This window comes from Pinus tabuliformis, chromosome X (genome assembly GCF_031772625.1).
Source record: "Pinus tabuliformis cultivar Carrire ecotype Pingquan chromosome X, CPIR1, whole genome shotgun sequence".
NCBI classification, from domain to species: Eukaryota; Viridiplantae; Streptophyta; class Pinopsida; order Pinales; family Pinaceae; genus Pinus; species Pinus tabuliformis.
In genome coordinates this window covers 528,475,932-528,489,076 of record NC_142308.1, presented here as the reverse complement: position 1 = coordinate 528,489,076, position 13,145 = coordinate 528,475,932, and the positions used below count along the sequence as shown (strand labels likewise).

At 39.5% G+C, this 13,145-nt stretch overlaps 1 protein-coding gene across 1 annotated transcript; it reads left to right on the top strand.

The window, feature by feature from the left end:
- Window positions 1-96: 96 nt before the first annotated feature.
- On the top strand, window positions 97-2,710 carry LOC149141043 (E3 ubiquitin-protein ligase SP1-like). The gene is made up of 7 exons (XM_089449106.1): window positions 97-389; window positions 497-562; window positions 1,740-1,852; window positions 1,955-2,097; window positions 2,177-2,202; window positions 2,337-2,440; window positions 2,574-2,710. Exons 1-7 carry the CDS (start codon window positions 210-212, stop codon window positions 2,674-2,676), a joined length of 735 nt encoding a protein of 244 aa, XP_089305232.1. The 5' UTR covers window positions 97-209; the 3' UTR covers window positions 2,677-2,710.
- Window positions 2,711-13,145: the final 10,435 nt, after the last annotated feature.

The window sequence follows — 13,145 nt, the reverse complement described above, 5'->3', positions numbered from 1 at the left end:
ATTGAAGACCTATACCAACCCACGTTTCAATCAGGGTATAATCTTGTCGAATCCAGGTATACGACATTTCAATCAGGGTATAGTCTTTACTATGTACCTATCAACATTTTCAACCATATCAGAATACAAATATTTGAGCCCAGTGTTTCAAAACTATCTTGTGAGAAATGCATTAAGGAGCCTTACTAATATATATTTCTGCAATTCATATGCTTTTATGTTCTCTATCTCGGATGTCTATTTATTTTCAGGAGGATGGAACAGGCAGTGCATATGTTGTTGGTGCTCGTGGAGCAAGGGGCTTAGAATTAACTGTTGCAAGTGAAGTTTTTGAAGAATCTGGCCAGTCACCTGTGCGTGGTACACTAGACTATTTGCAAGGCCTTAAGGTCTGTGTTTCACACTTACGCTTTGTTGAAATACTACCATTATATAAAGAAGTATTGAAGATCAGTCATTGTGTTGATTTAATGAATGTTATAACTTATTACAACAGATGCTTGGAGTGAAGAGAGTCGAGAAAGTACTTCCCACAGGTACTACTCTGACAGTTGTTGGCGAGGTATTGTTGTGCTTGACACAAGACAGTTCCATGTATTTAAATCATAATATTAGATTTTTTGATGTTTATTCATGTATCCCTGTAATTGTGAAAGAACTGTTGAGATTCTATGGTCATTGTTGAAATGGTGGACTGGGCAATTTTACTATGTGAGAGAGTATCCTGATGACTGTGTGAAGACAATGCCAAGGATAAAAGATTATTTGGAACGTCAGTGCCTGGCACTACATATTACACTACTTTGTCTTGACGTTTGACTTACTCTTGGTTTTTAAATTTTGATGCTTATTGATGTTCATTGTTAACTAAAAGGATGTTCCTTTTAGTCATTTAGTTTCTAGAGGATTATCCAACAATGCCATGAAGGAAACTTGAAGACTAGAAATTGTGCCATTTTTGTTATGATCAGAAATATCTTTCCAAATGCAAACACCAAAGTTGCATTGAGAATATGGCTAAGCTGGTCCATGCCTGCCCTTTTGACTTTGCCTAGTGTTTATAGGACCTTAAGATGTTTTTTACCAATTTAAAAAGCAGTGCCTTGATCCGGTTGTCTTCATCTAGATCAATTTTCACTTTAAGCTCTTTGTGTTGTATTGGGATCCAATAATACTTTTTATTTGAGAATGGCTAAGCAGGTCCAAGCCTGCCCTTTTGACCTTGCATAGTGCTTATAGAACCTTAGCTGGTTTTTCCCAATTTCAAAGGCAATGCCTCAATCCAATTGTCTTCCCCTAGACTAATTTGCGTTTTAAGCTCCATGTGTTGTATTGGGATCCAATAATACTTTTATTCGAGGATGCTTGATTTTGATTCTCTATTAAATTTAAAGTTTAAGAGCACTGAATAGGCAAGAAATCTAAAGCAGTTGCTTAGAGTATATGACTTATTTTGGCCAGTTTCATTTATCTCCGATCCTCTATGACTGTTTGCATAATGAGTCTTCCGTCATCGTCATCTAGCAAAGAATGTTTGGAATCAATCAGTAGTTGTTCTAGAAAACCCATGAAGAAAAATTTGGATTATTTGTTGAAATAAATAAAATGATTTTCTCTATGTTGTACTTTGATGTAGGTCATGGAAGATGATATAGGGACAATTCGAATCAAGAAGCAAAGTTTTCAATTCTTTGTTGAAATAAATAACATGGTTTTCTCCATGCTGTACTTTTATGTAGGCCATGAAAGATGACATAGGGACAATTCGAATTCAAAAGCCTCGCAAAGGGCCATTTTATGTCTCCCCAAAGAGTATTGACCAACTTATTGCAAATCTTGGCAAATGGGCAAGGTAGTTAGTTCCTTTGAGAATTTTGCATTACAAGATTCTTTTTCCATGAATATTGTGTGTTTCTATTCCACAGAATGTACTTATAGAGAAGCTTGGCATCAGGTGGTACAAGTTTGCATCTCTGGGATTAACCATTTTTGGTTTGTATTTAATGACAACACATGCCATCCAGCATATTATGGAAAGGAGAAGGCACCGTGAATGGCAAAGAAGGTTGAGTGCTTATATTTACTTCATATTTTTTGGTGTAAATGATACCATCGAAAATACCTATTCATTTGATGTCAGCCCAATTAAAATTTGTTTCCTGTAGGGTAAGGAGAGCTGCAGCTCAGCGGAGGGAGCAGAATGTCCATGAAGGTAAGCTCCAGAATTTGTTGCAGTCACTTCAGATTTGTCCTAGAATTATTCTTCATAGAATATCCAAAAGAAGTATCTTTGCTATAAATAATTTTCAAGTAATTTGAATTGCCCAGGGGTTCAGAATGATGCAGGGAGCGAACATGATCATGAAGTGAAAAGGGAGAATCCCATGCCAGCTCTGTGTATTATATGTTTGGAGCAAGAATATAATGTAGTCTTTGTTCCGTATGTTTCATCCTTCTACTTCTTACAGCGAACCTCTTTTTTGGGTAGAAACTGTTTTCAGGGTTATGTAACTTGATGATTGCATAGCTTAATATTAATAGTCTTTTAAGTGGGTGTGCTATTGGTGCAACAGGTGTGGCCATATGTGCTGCTGTACATCATGCTCATCACGCTTATCAGAATGTCCTCTGTGTCGGAGGCACATTGAACAAGTAGTCAGGACGTACCGGCACTGATACTAAATATATATTGAGAATGCCACAGGCAACTCTAAAAATATACATAGAGGAATTGGACATTTAGTGATTTGGATAGTGTAATTCAATGTGATCTCCAATCCCTTTCAAGGGATAAATGGTTATTTGTATGTCTGGCGGGGGCTAAATACCACAACTCGCTAAACAAAATAGTAGCCATTTAACTAATCCTCTTTAAATGTGATGATCAAAGGGAGCATTGTACGACTGGATAGGACCTTAGTTTTATCATTTAAGACTCTTATCCAATCTAGGTATAAAAGTGATGCTGTGATAAATAATTAGCATCTCACAAGCCACTTTAGGGAGTTTATTCAACCTTAGTTTAATTTACGCTGCGAAGACTATTTTGATTTAATCTACTCATGGATAAAGAGACAAATCTAAACGACCCCAAAAAGGTTGGATATAGAGGCAAATCCAATATGCAGAGGGTCATCAATTCAATCCTCACAAAATAACAAATTGACAATGCAATGAGACTATTCTAACTTCTAAGTAGTCATTAGGCCAAGTATGACTTAGATCCATCAGATCAAAAAGTCCTATTAAGCAGAGGCATATGATCCAGCCGTGGATTCTGCTAAAAATATAGATGCACTTTTCATCAAAAAAATATGAACTACCTCGTCCATTGGGCTATGGTTTAGTGGCAAGTTGTAGGGTGCTTGTCATGAGGATGACCCAGGTTCAAAACCCAGGAGGCATATTCCCATGATAATGCAGCTGCCCATGTCATTCCAAAATATGAAGTCGGGTTAACGTGATAAACACCAGTTCAATGATAATGCAGAGGTGCTGTTAATGATGACCCCTGTGCTATTGAGGTTTGCACAGATGAGCCCATCTGCAAGTCATGCGTGACTTTGATGAATAGATGCAATTAAGGTGTTTCACCCACGCCAGTCAAAAGGCCTTGACCAAACAAAAACAATAATAGTGAGCCCAACCTCAATTTCAACCTTCTCCTATCAATAGCAAATACTACTACTACTAATAATAATAATAAGCACAGCCCAAATTTCAATCTAGCCATAAATGTCAGGCAGATTGTAGTCAAGTAGTTAAATCATAGCACTTTCAGTGCCCTCTTAGAAGTATGTTGCAGCATTATCTCACCATCGGAGTTAACTACCATATTGAGATTCAACAGACAAGATTAGGTGCAAATCCTGCATGAAATTGGTGGAATAGAGATTCTATGTTTGTAGCATCTATGATGAGGGCAAAACCCACTATGTTAACAGAAATACATTTGCCAACAAGAAAACAATAAAAAATAATAATAATGTAGCCCTCAATATCTGCCTCTTTTGAAATGGCCCAAAGAATGTCAGGTATAGTCAAATCCAATATTCACGGTGTACAATACAATCGTTTTAGAATGACAATGTGATGGGCGTTGCTTCAATGGATTGTTGGGCCAAATGTCACCTAGATCCATAAAATTAAATGTTGGCATTATGATTCAGGTGTTGTCCTTGATGGCAAACCCATTCAGGTGATAAATCAAGAAGGACGCAGGAAATATGTTCAGCAAGTGCGTCCCCGCAGGTATACCATACAGAACCCGCGTCCAGGGACGCCGGCCAGCCGTTCAGGAGGTGCGTCCGCCCAGTGCACACATTTCAAGGCAGAGAAAAGCACGTGGGGGTTTCTTGCGTGGTATCTAGCCGACGGTTTTGTGTTTCTATGGTGTCGGCTCGTGGTATTGTTCCATGTTTTGGGGAGAAGCTTGCCTATATAAAGCAAAGGAGTTCATTTGGATTAAGCATCATCTTGGTTGAATATCTTTTGGTGAGATCTAGTCCAGATCTATGAGGGCGAATCTTCTAATGGACTGTGATCTCTATGGCGCATGATCAGATCTGTGGATCTGAGTGTTTGGGTTGGTTCTGAAGTCCTCATATCTTTTATATCTGAAGGGACGCAGGTTCAGTGAAGGGCAAGTGCGCCGGGACGCAGTACAGTAAAGGCTCAGGTGCGTCTCTGAGGCAAAGGACGCGGCGCGACTGTGTTATTGGGTGCGTCTCTGAAGAAGAAGGCGCGGCGCGATAGTGTTTCGGGGTGCGCCGGTCGCAGCAAAGCATAGAGGAACAGTGCGTCTGCACGCAGAACAGCGGAGGGTAGACTGCGTCCAGTCGCAGGCCACAGAAAGAAAATATGCGTCCCTGTCTTAAGATGATCTGTTGACTGTATATTTCTGTTCTGGGTTATTACTGATCTGATATCTGTAGTGGACTGTATCTGTTATATACTTGTTGATCATTTGATTCTTCATGAAAAGAAGTAGGGGGTTGTAGCTCCCTTCCAGGAGAAACTGGAAAACGAGAGAGAGTTGTAGCTCTCTGCAGGTTGCAGCCTGCGTGCTGGTAAAGGACTGCACCAGTACAAAATCATTGTAAAAGAATTTCTTGAAAGAAGATAGAGACATATTGCAGCAGGTGGTTTTCTCCCGCATTGGGTTTCCACCTTACATCTTGTGTTCTTTGGTGTGACTGTCTATTTTCTTTATTCAAGCTCATTATTTTATGGTACTGATATGCAAGAATAATTCAAAAAGATCAAATAAGGAAGATTTGGTAAATTGCTTAATAATACTGATTCACCCCCCCTCTCAGTATTATTTCCAACAATTGGTATCGGAGCAGGTCCTTCAGAAAAGCTTGATCGCTTGAAGGTAGATCGTTCATCATGAGCAACTACGAGAGAGAAGCATCAATCAGGCCACCAGTTTTTGATGGGAAAAACTTCAATTATTGGAAGGTAAGAGTTACTGCATATCTTCAATCTCTTGGTACTGAAGTTTGGGACATTGTAGAAACAGGCTATGCTTTTCCTTCAGCTACTCCTACAGATCCAGCTGAGAAAAAGAAGTATGAAACAAATGCAAAAGCAATCAGTACTCTATTAGGAAGTATATCCCAAACAGAATTCATGAAGGTAATGCACTTCAAATCAGCAAAAGAAATATGGGACAAAATGATCACAAGCTATGAAGGAGATGAACAGGTAAAACAAGCTAAACTTCAAACTCTCAGGATTCAATATGAGACTCTCAAGATGTATAATGATGAAAGTGTGGCTAATTATTTTCTTCGGGTAGATGAGATTGTTAATTGTATGAAAAATTTGGGTGAAGAAGTAAAGGAGTCCATAGTAGTTCAAAAGATTCTAAGATCATTATCCCCCAAGTTTGAATCCAAAGTATCTGCAATAGAAGAAAAAGAAAATCTCCGTGTTCTTACTATGTCTCAGCTACATGGAATTCTAACTGCTTATGAAATGAGAAAGGGAGGACCATCAGACAGAAGGGAGGCTGCTTTTAAAGCATCAGGCAAAGAAGATTACTATGAAGCAAGCCATGATCCAGAAGAAGAGGAAGAAGAATCAAATTTTGTCAGAAATCTTCAAAGAGGTTCTGGAAGGTTCAGAGGTAAGCTACCTTTCAAATGCTTTGCTTGTGGAAGAGTAGGTCATTATGCTGCAAAATGCTCTTATAAGGATAAAGGAAAGGAACCAGTTAGATGGAACAAGAAACAAAGCGCAAATAAGAAAAGCTACTACACCCATGAAGATAGTGATGGCTTATCAAACAGTGATGAAGATGAACAAGGTAATAAATATAGGTTGTTAATGGCATTTGAAGATGATGATTATGAGGATGCTGTAGATGTGGATAACCTTTATGATGAAATTACTAGACTCAAGAGATGCATAGAAGAAAAGAACATGATTATTGATACTCTACAATTCCAAATTGATGAAAAGGAAAAACATCTTGAAAAATTAGAAGGTGAAATTGTTGGTCTTAGAAAAGAAATTGAGAAAACAAAAACTATTAATCTCAAGTTTGTCAAAGGATCTGAAACTTTGGATGAGATTATCAGTGTGCAGCGGTCTCCACTAAATAAGACAGGTTTGGGCTATAATGGAGAAACTTCTCAAGCATCCACTTCAAAAAGTTATCTTGATGCAGCAAGAAGAAATGAGCAAGAGCACAAGGAAGATCATCAGGTAAAGCAGGGACAAATGTCAAACAGAAACTATCAGGGGCAATCCAGCTTAAGGGTGAACAAAAGCCACAACCAGCCACAGGTAAAATCTTCTCAATTTGGTTCAAGAATAGATGAAAATAGAAATTACAATCAGTTGGCTGGTAGATCCAATAATCGCAGAAGCTTCTTCAATGGACAATGCTTTTCTTGCCATAACTTTGGTCACAAAGCAGCTCAATGTGTTGCGTATAAAACAATCATGACTAGGGAAGCTCAAAAACAAAGAAGTATGACAGGGATTACAAAAAGGACCTATAACAACTTTTCAGCTCTTGAAAATGAAGTTGAATGTTCTATTTGCAATAATTTTGGACATAAAGACTTTGAATGCAGAAGCAGGTTTCCGGAAAGAAAGGTACAAGAGCAGAAAAAGGAACAAGCCTCAGGCACCAAAACATGGAGAATAAAGGAACCTCAAACAGAAAGATGTGGGATAGCATTTTATGCAGAAGGACAAGAAAATCTATGGTACATTGACAGTGGATGTTCGAAGCATATGACAGGTGATAAAGAAAAACTTGAGTCTTATTCTAATTTAGAAAAGGGAAAGAAAGTCTCTTTTGGAAATGATACTCCTGCAACTATAAAAGGAAAAGGTATTGCTCCTTTAAAAGAAGATGTTAAGGCTGGAAATGTTTTGTTTGTTGATGGATTGAAGCATAATCTACTAAGTGTCAGCCAGATGTGTGATCAAAGAACCGAGGTTATATTCAGATCAAATGGATGCCTTGTTCGTGATCTTGATACAGGTAAAACAGTTCTCAAAGGAAAAAGAACTCCAAATAATCTATACATATTTGATGAAGGACAACAACAATGCTATCTAAGCAAGGATGAAGAGCACTGGCTATGGCATCGAAGGTTGGGACATCTAAGCTTCTCACAAATAAGGAAAGCTTGCAAATATCAGGCAGTTCGCGATCTTCCAGATATCAAAATTCCTGACAACACCATATGCAGATCATGTCAGTTTGGAAAACAAACCAGAACTAACTTTCCAGAGAAAGAAGGATCAGCCAGCATGCCTCTTGAGCTAGTACATACAGATGTATGTGGACCATTCAGAAAAAGAACACCTAGAGGAGAGGAATACTTGATATTATTTATTGACGATTTCTCCAGGTTTGTTTGGTTAGGACTTATGAAGCACAAAGATGAAGCATTCGAAAAATTCAAATCCTTCAAAGCCTTGGTTGAAAATGAATCAGGTCACAAAATTAAGTGCCTCAGATCTGACAGAGGTGGGGAATTTACTTCAAATGAATTTTTCGATTTCTGTGATGAACATGGGATAAGGAGAGAATTTTCTACAGCTAGAACTCCTCAGCAAAATGGAGTAGTTGAAAGAATGAACAGAACAATCCAGCAAATGGCTCGTGCTATGCTTGATGAATCAGGAACCCCTGCAACCTTCTGGGGTGAAGCTGCACATGCGGCGGTTATTATTCTCAACAAGACAAATGTCCGAGTGAACAGCACTCAAACTCCTCATGAGCTCTGGAGTGGTAAAACTCCTTCGGTAAAGCACTTCAAAATCTTTGGGAGCAAATGCTATATCAAGAATACTGAGGAGCAGCTTGGTAAACTTGATCCTAGAGCAGATGAAGGTATTCTTCTTGGCTACTCTCCACATAGCAAAGCATACAAATGCTACAATAAAAGACTTGGCAAAATTGTTGACAGCATTGATGTAGTGGTTGATGAGAAGGGATACATTCCTAGGCAAATACATCGTGAAGACATCGAAGAAGATGAAAGCCACCCTCAAAGACAGAATGATGAAGAAGAAGAACCGCAAGAAGAATCTCAAGAAGAACCTCACGAAGAAGCAGAAGAACGAACAAGAATAGAAGAAAAGACTCCATCCAGATATGTTCAAAAGAACCATCCAGAATCTCAGATCATGGGACAGAAAGAAGCAGGTATACAAACTAGAAGAACAGTTGCAGAAGCTTCAAGTTATTTGGCATTACTCTCCTCTACTGAACCACAAAATGTGAAAGAGGCATGCAAAGATGAATGTTGGGTGAAAGCAATGGATGAAGAACTTGAGCAAATCGAAAAGAACAACACTTGGGAGCTGGTTCCTAGACCAAAGGATAAGAATGTTATCGGAACAAAATGGGTCTTCAAAAATAAATTGAATGAAAATGGAGAAGTAATTAGAAACAAAGCCAGACTTGTTTGTAAAGGATATGCACAGCAAGAAGGAATAGACTTTGAAGAAACTTTTGCTCCTGTTGCAAGACTTGAGGCCATCCGAATGTTCCTTGCTCTCTCAAGTTCTCAGAATTTCAAAGTATTTCAAATGGACGTAAAATCAGCCTTTCTGAATGGAGACTTGGAAGAAGAAGTGTACATTGAACAGCCAGATGGTTTCATTCTTGGAAATGATCCAAATCTTGTATGCCGATTGAAAAAGGCTCTCTATGGTCTCAAACAAGCCCCAAGGGCTTGGTACTACCGGTTGGACAAATATCTTCATCAACAAGGTTTTTCAAAAGGTTCAGCAGATAGCAATCTATATATAAAAATTGAAAATGACAAATTGCTAATACTTGTTGTGTATGTAGATGACATTATTTTTGGCAGCAATGAAGAAGCTATGAGTCAAAGCTTTGCCTCAGTCATGCAGAAAGAATTTGAAATGTCCTTGCTAGGAGAACTGACATACTTTCTTGGTTTGCAAATCCAACAAAAGGAAGGAGGAATCCTTTTATCTCAAACCAAGTATCTCAAGCAGATTTTGAAGAAATATGGCATGGAAGATGCAAAACCAGTATGTACACCCATGGTCACAGGATGCAGTCTCAGTGCAAATGATGAATCTGCAGCAGTACATCAACCAACCTACAGATCTATGATTGGAAGTTTACTATATTTAACAGGTACCCGACCAGACATCATGCATGCAGTTGGAATAGTTGGAAGATTTCAGGCAAATCCGAAGGAGACTCATCTTCAAGCAGTGAAGAGAATTTTCAAATATCTTCAAGGGACTCAAAATTATGGCTTATGGTATCCTAGAGATACAGATCTTACTCTTCATGCCTATACAGATGCAGATTGGGCCGGAAGCGTGGATGACAGGAAAGGCACAAGTGGTGGTGCGTTCTTTATGGGTCCCGGACTGGTCTCTTGGTTCAGCAAGAAACAGAGTTCAATTGCCTTGTCTACAGCTGAAGCAGAATATGTTGCTGCTGCATCTTGTTGCACCCAACTCCTTTGGATGATGCAGACTTTGCAGGATTATCAAATCACTTGTACACCTCCAATCTCTATCTTATGTGACAACACAAGTGCAATCAGCATCTCAAAGAATCCGGTTATGCATTCAAAAACCAAGCACATACCAATCAAGTACCATTTTCTCCGGGAACAAGTACTTGAACAGAAGGTCAAGTTGGAGTATGTTCCTTCTAAGGAACAAGTTGCTGATATTTTCACCAAACCATTGCCCAGGGACACTTTTGAATACCTCAGGCAAAAGCTGGGGGTTGTTGATGCATCATCTTACTGTTGATCATCTTCCTATTGGTGGTATAGGCTCAGGGGGAGCACATAATGCATTGTTGGCATTATGGAGAAGGAGATCTTGGAAATAGCTGCAATATGTCTCTATCTCCTTCATGATGGATTTCTGGTAACAGATCTGGAGATGCATGAGCATAGGGGGAGCATACCCTTTGCTCTTGATGTCAAAGGGGGAGAATGAAGCTGAAGATTATGTGGTTGCCATCAAGTCCAAAGGGGGAGATTGTTGGCATTATGATTCAGGTGTTGTCCTTGATGGCAAACCCATTCAGGTGATAAATCAAGAAGGACGCAGGAAATATGTTCAGCAAGTGCGTCCCCGCAGGTATACCATACAGAACCCGCGTCCAGGGACGCCGGCCAGCCGTTCAGGAGGTGCGTCCGCCCAGTGCACACATTTCAAGGCAGAGAAAAGCACGTGGGGGTTTCTTGCGTGGTATCTAGCCGACGGTTTTGTGTTTCTATGGTGTCGGCTCGTGGTATTGTTCCATGTTTTGGGGAGAAGCTTGCCTATATAAAGCAAAGGAGTTCATTTGGATTAAGCATCATCTTGGTTGAATATCTTTTGGTGAGATCTAGTCCAGATCTATGAGGGCGAATCTTCTAATGGACTGTGATCTCTATGGCGCATGATCAGATCTGTGGATCTGAGTGTTTGGGTTGGTTCTGAAGTCCTCATATCTTTTATATCTGAAGGGACGCAGGTTCAGTGAAGGGCAAGTGCGCCGGGACGCAGTACAGTAAAGGCTCAGGTGCGTCTCTGAGGCAAAGGACGTGGCGCGACTGTGTTATTGGGTGCGTCTCTGAAGCAAAAGACGCGGCGCGATAGTGTTTCGGGGTGCGCCGGTCGCAGCAAAGCATAGAGGAACAGTGCGTCTGCACGCAGAACAGCGGAGGGTAGACTGCGTCCAGTCGCAGGCCACAGAAAGAAAATATGCGTCCCTATCTTAAGATGATCTGTTGACTGTATATTTCTGTTCTGTAATTACTGATCTGATATCTGTAGTGGACTGTATCTGTTATATACTTGTTGATCATTTGATTCTTCATGAAAAGAAGTAGGGGGTTGTAGCTCCCTTCCAGGAGAAACTGGAAAACGAGAGAGAGTTGTAGCTCTCTGCAGGTTGCAGCCTGCGTGCTGGTAAAGGACTGCACCAGTACAAAATCATTGTAAAAGAATTTCTTGAAAGAAGATAGAGACATATTGCAGCAGGTGGTTTTCTCCCGCATTGGGTTTCCACCTTACATCTTGTGTTCTTTGGTGTGACTGTCTATTTTCTTTATTCAAGCTCATTATTTTATGGTACTGATATGCAAGAATAATTCAAAAAGATCAAATAAGGAAGATTTGGTAAATTGCTTAATAATACTGATTCACCCCCCCTCTCAGTATTATTTCCAACATTAAAAACCCTAATCGAGTAGGTGCACATGATGCAGCCATGGATTTCCACGAAATAAATATCTAGGTGCTTTTTTTCATCAATCAAAATATGCACAAACACATTTACAAACTGACCATGAAAGTGAATTGAGTTGACCATTAACGTGAATTGGGTTGTGTTTAAGAAATTAAATCATTGCGCTTTCAGGGCTCAAACCCACGTTCAAAAGCCCCGGAAGGCATATTTCCTGCAAAAATGTGGCCAAAAGAATAAATTCCACATTCGAAGAATCCCAGAGACCTTGACAGGTTATAGCAGTGGAGTCTAAGCCTGGTATAAGGCCTGGTTCCTTTAAAAAAATAGGCGCTTACCAAAATAAATAAAGTATCTGACCATGGACAATATCAGAAACGTAAAATCAAAGAACTAATAACAGGTAAAACACTAACGAAAAGTAGATCCTACCAAGTGGGTCGTCGTACGATCGATCCCAATGGAGATCCCTTGAAACTAAAATCAAAACATCTCTATCGTTCGCAGAGAGAACAGATCCAGCATACAGAGAACGAAAAAAACGCGGTAGGAAAAGAGGAACCCACCTCATCACGGCTGTTGATGTGGCCGACATCTGCAGCCACACCTGGAGTGCCAGCGATATCATAGAGCACCAACTTTGACACCAGAGGATTGAGTTTCATCAGAAGAGCCAATGGCTGCCCGATACCCCCAGCAGCTCCCAACACAACAACCTTGCATGGGGGACTTCCACCACTCGAATAAAACCTTCTCGGCATAACATTAGTTTTGAAAGAAGAAGATGATGCATTCTTCAGTGCAGATCCCACCAATCGTCGCATTGCAGAACTCATTTTTGCCGCTGGTAACACTGAAAGAATGCAAGCTGAAGGTAGATGAAGAAGAAGGGGGAGATTCCAGAGCTTAAAGGCCGAATCAATGGAGATGTGTGGATACGACTTTGTTAAAAGGGATTTTAAAGCCTCACGGTACTATGCAGGGCTTTGGTTTAATCTATTTTATTGCGAAATTCTTAGTTATTGACAATCAGACAGCTCGTGATAGAAATCCCTCTTTTGGGGGGACGGGATTGGGAATGGAACATCATGTGATCGAAATTTTCAGTTGGTCAAATGTTAATTAAGTTATTATAAAATAGAGATATTTTTTATTTTATTTTTTTAAATAAATTTAATAATATTAGGAGATTTTTATCAAACTCTGGTTAGGGGTCAGACTAGTTTACAATGTATTTAAACATTGCAAATCTTGGTGTGTTTAAAAGGAAAGTGTTTTTTTTTTCAGGGGTGTTAGTTATTTATGGAATATGTCATATTGTGGATATTTTGATTGATATTGGACCATTTTAGTTGTTTGTTATGTATGTCGAATAGTCCAATCCCAAGGAATCCTCGAAAGTGGTGAATCTTTGCAGAGAATCTTTAAAAGTGGTGAA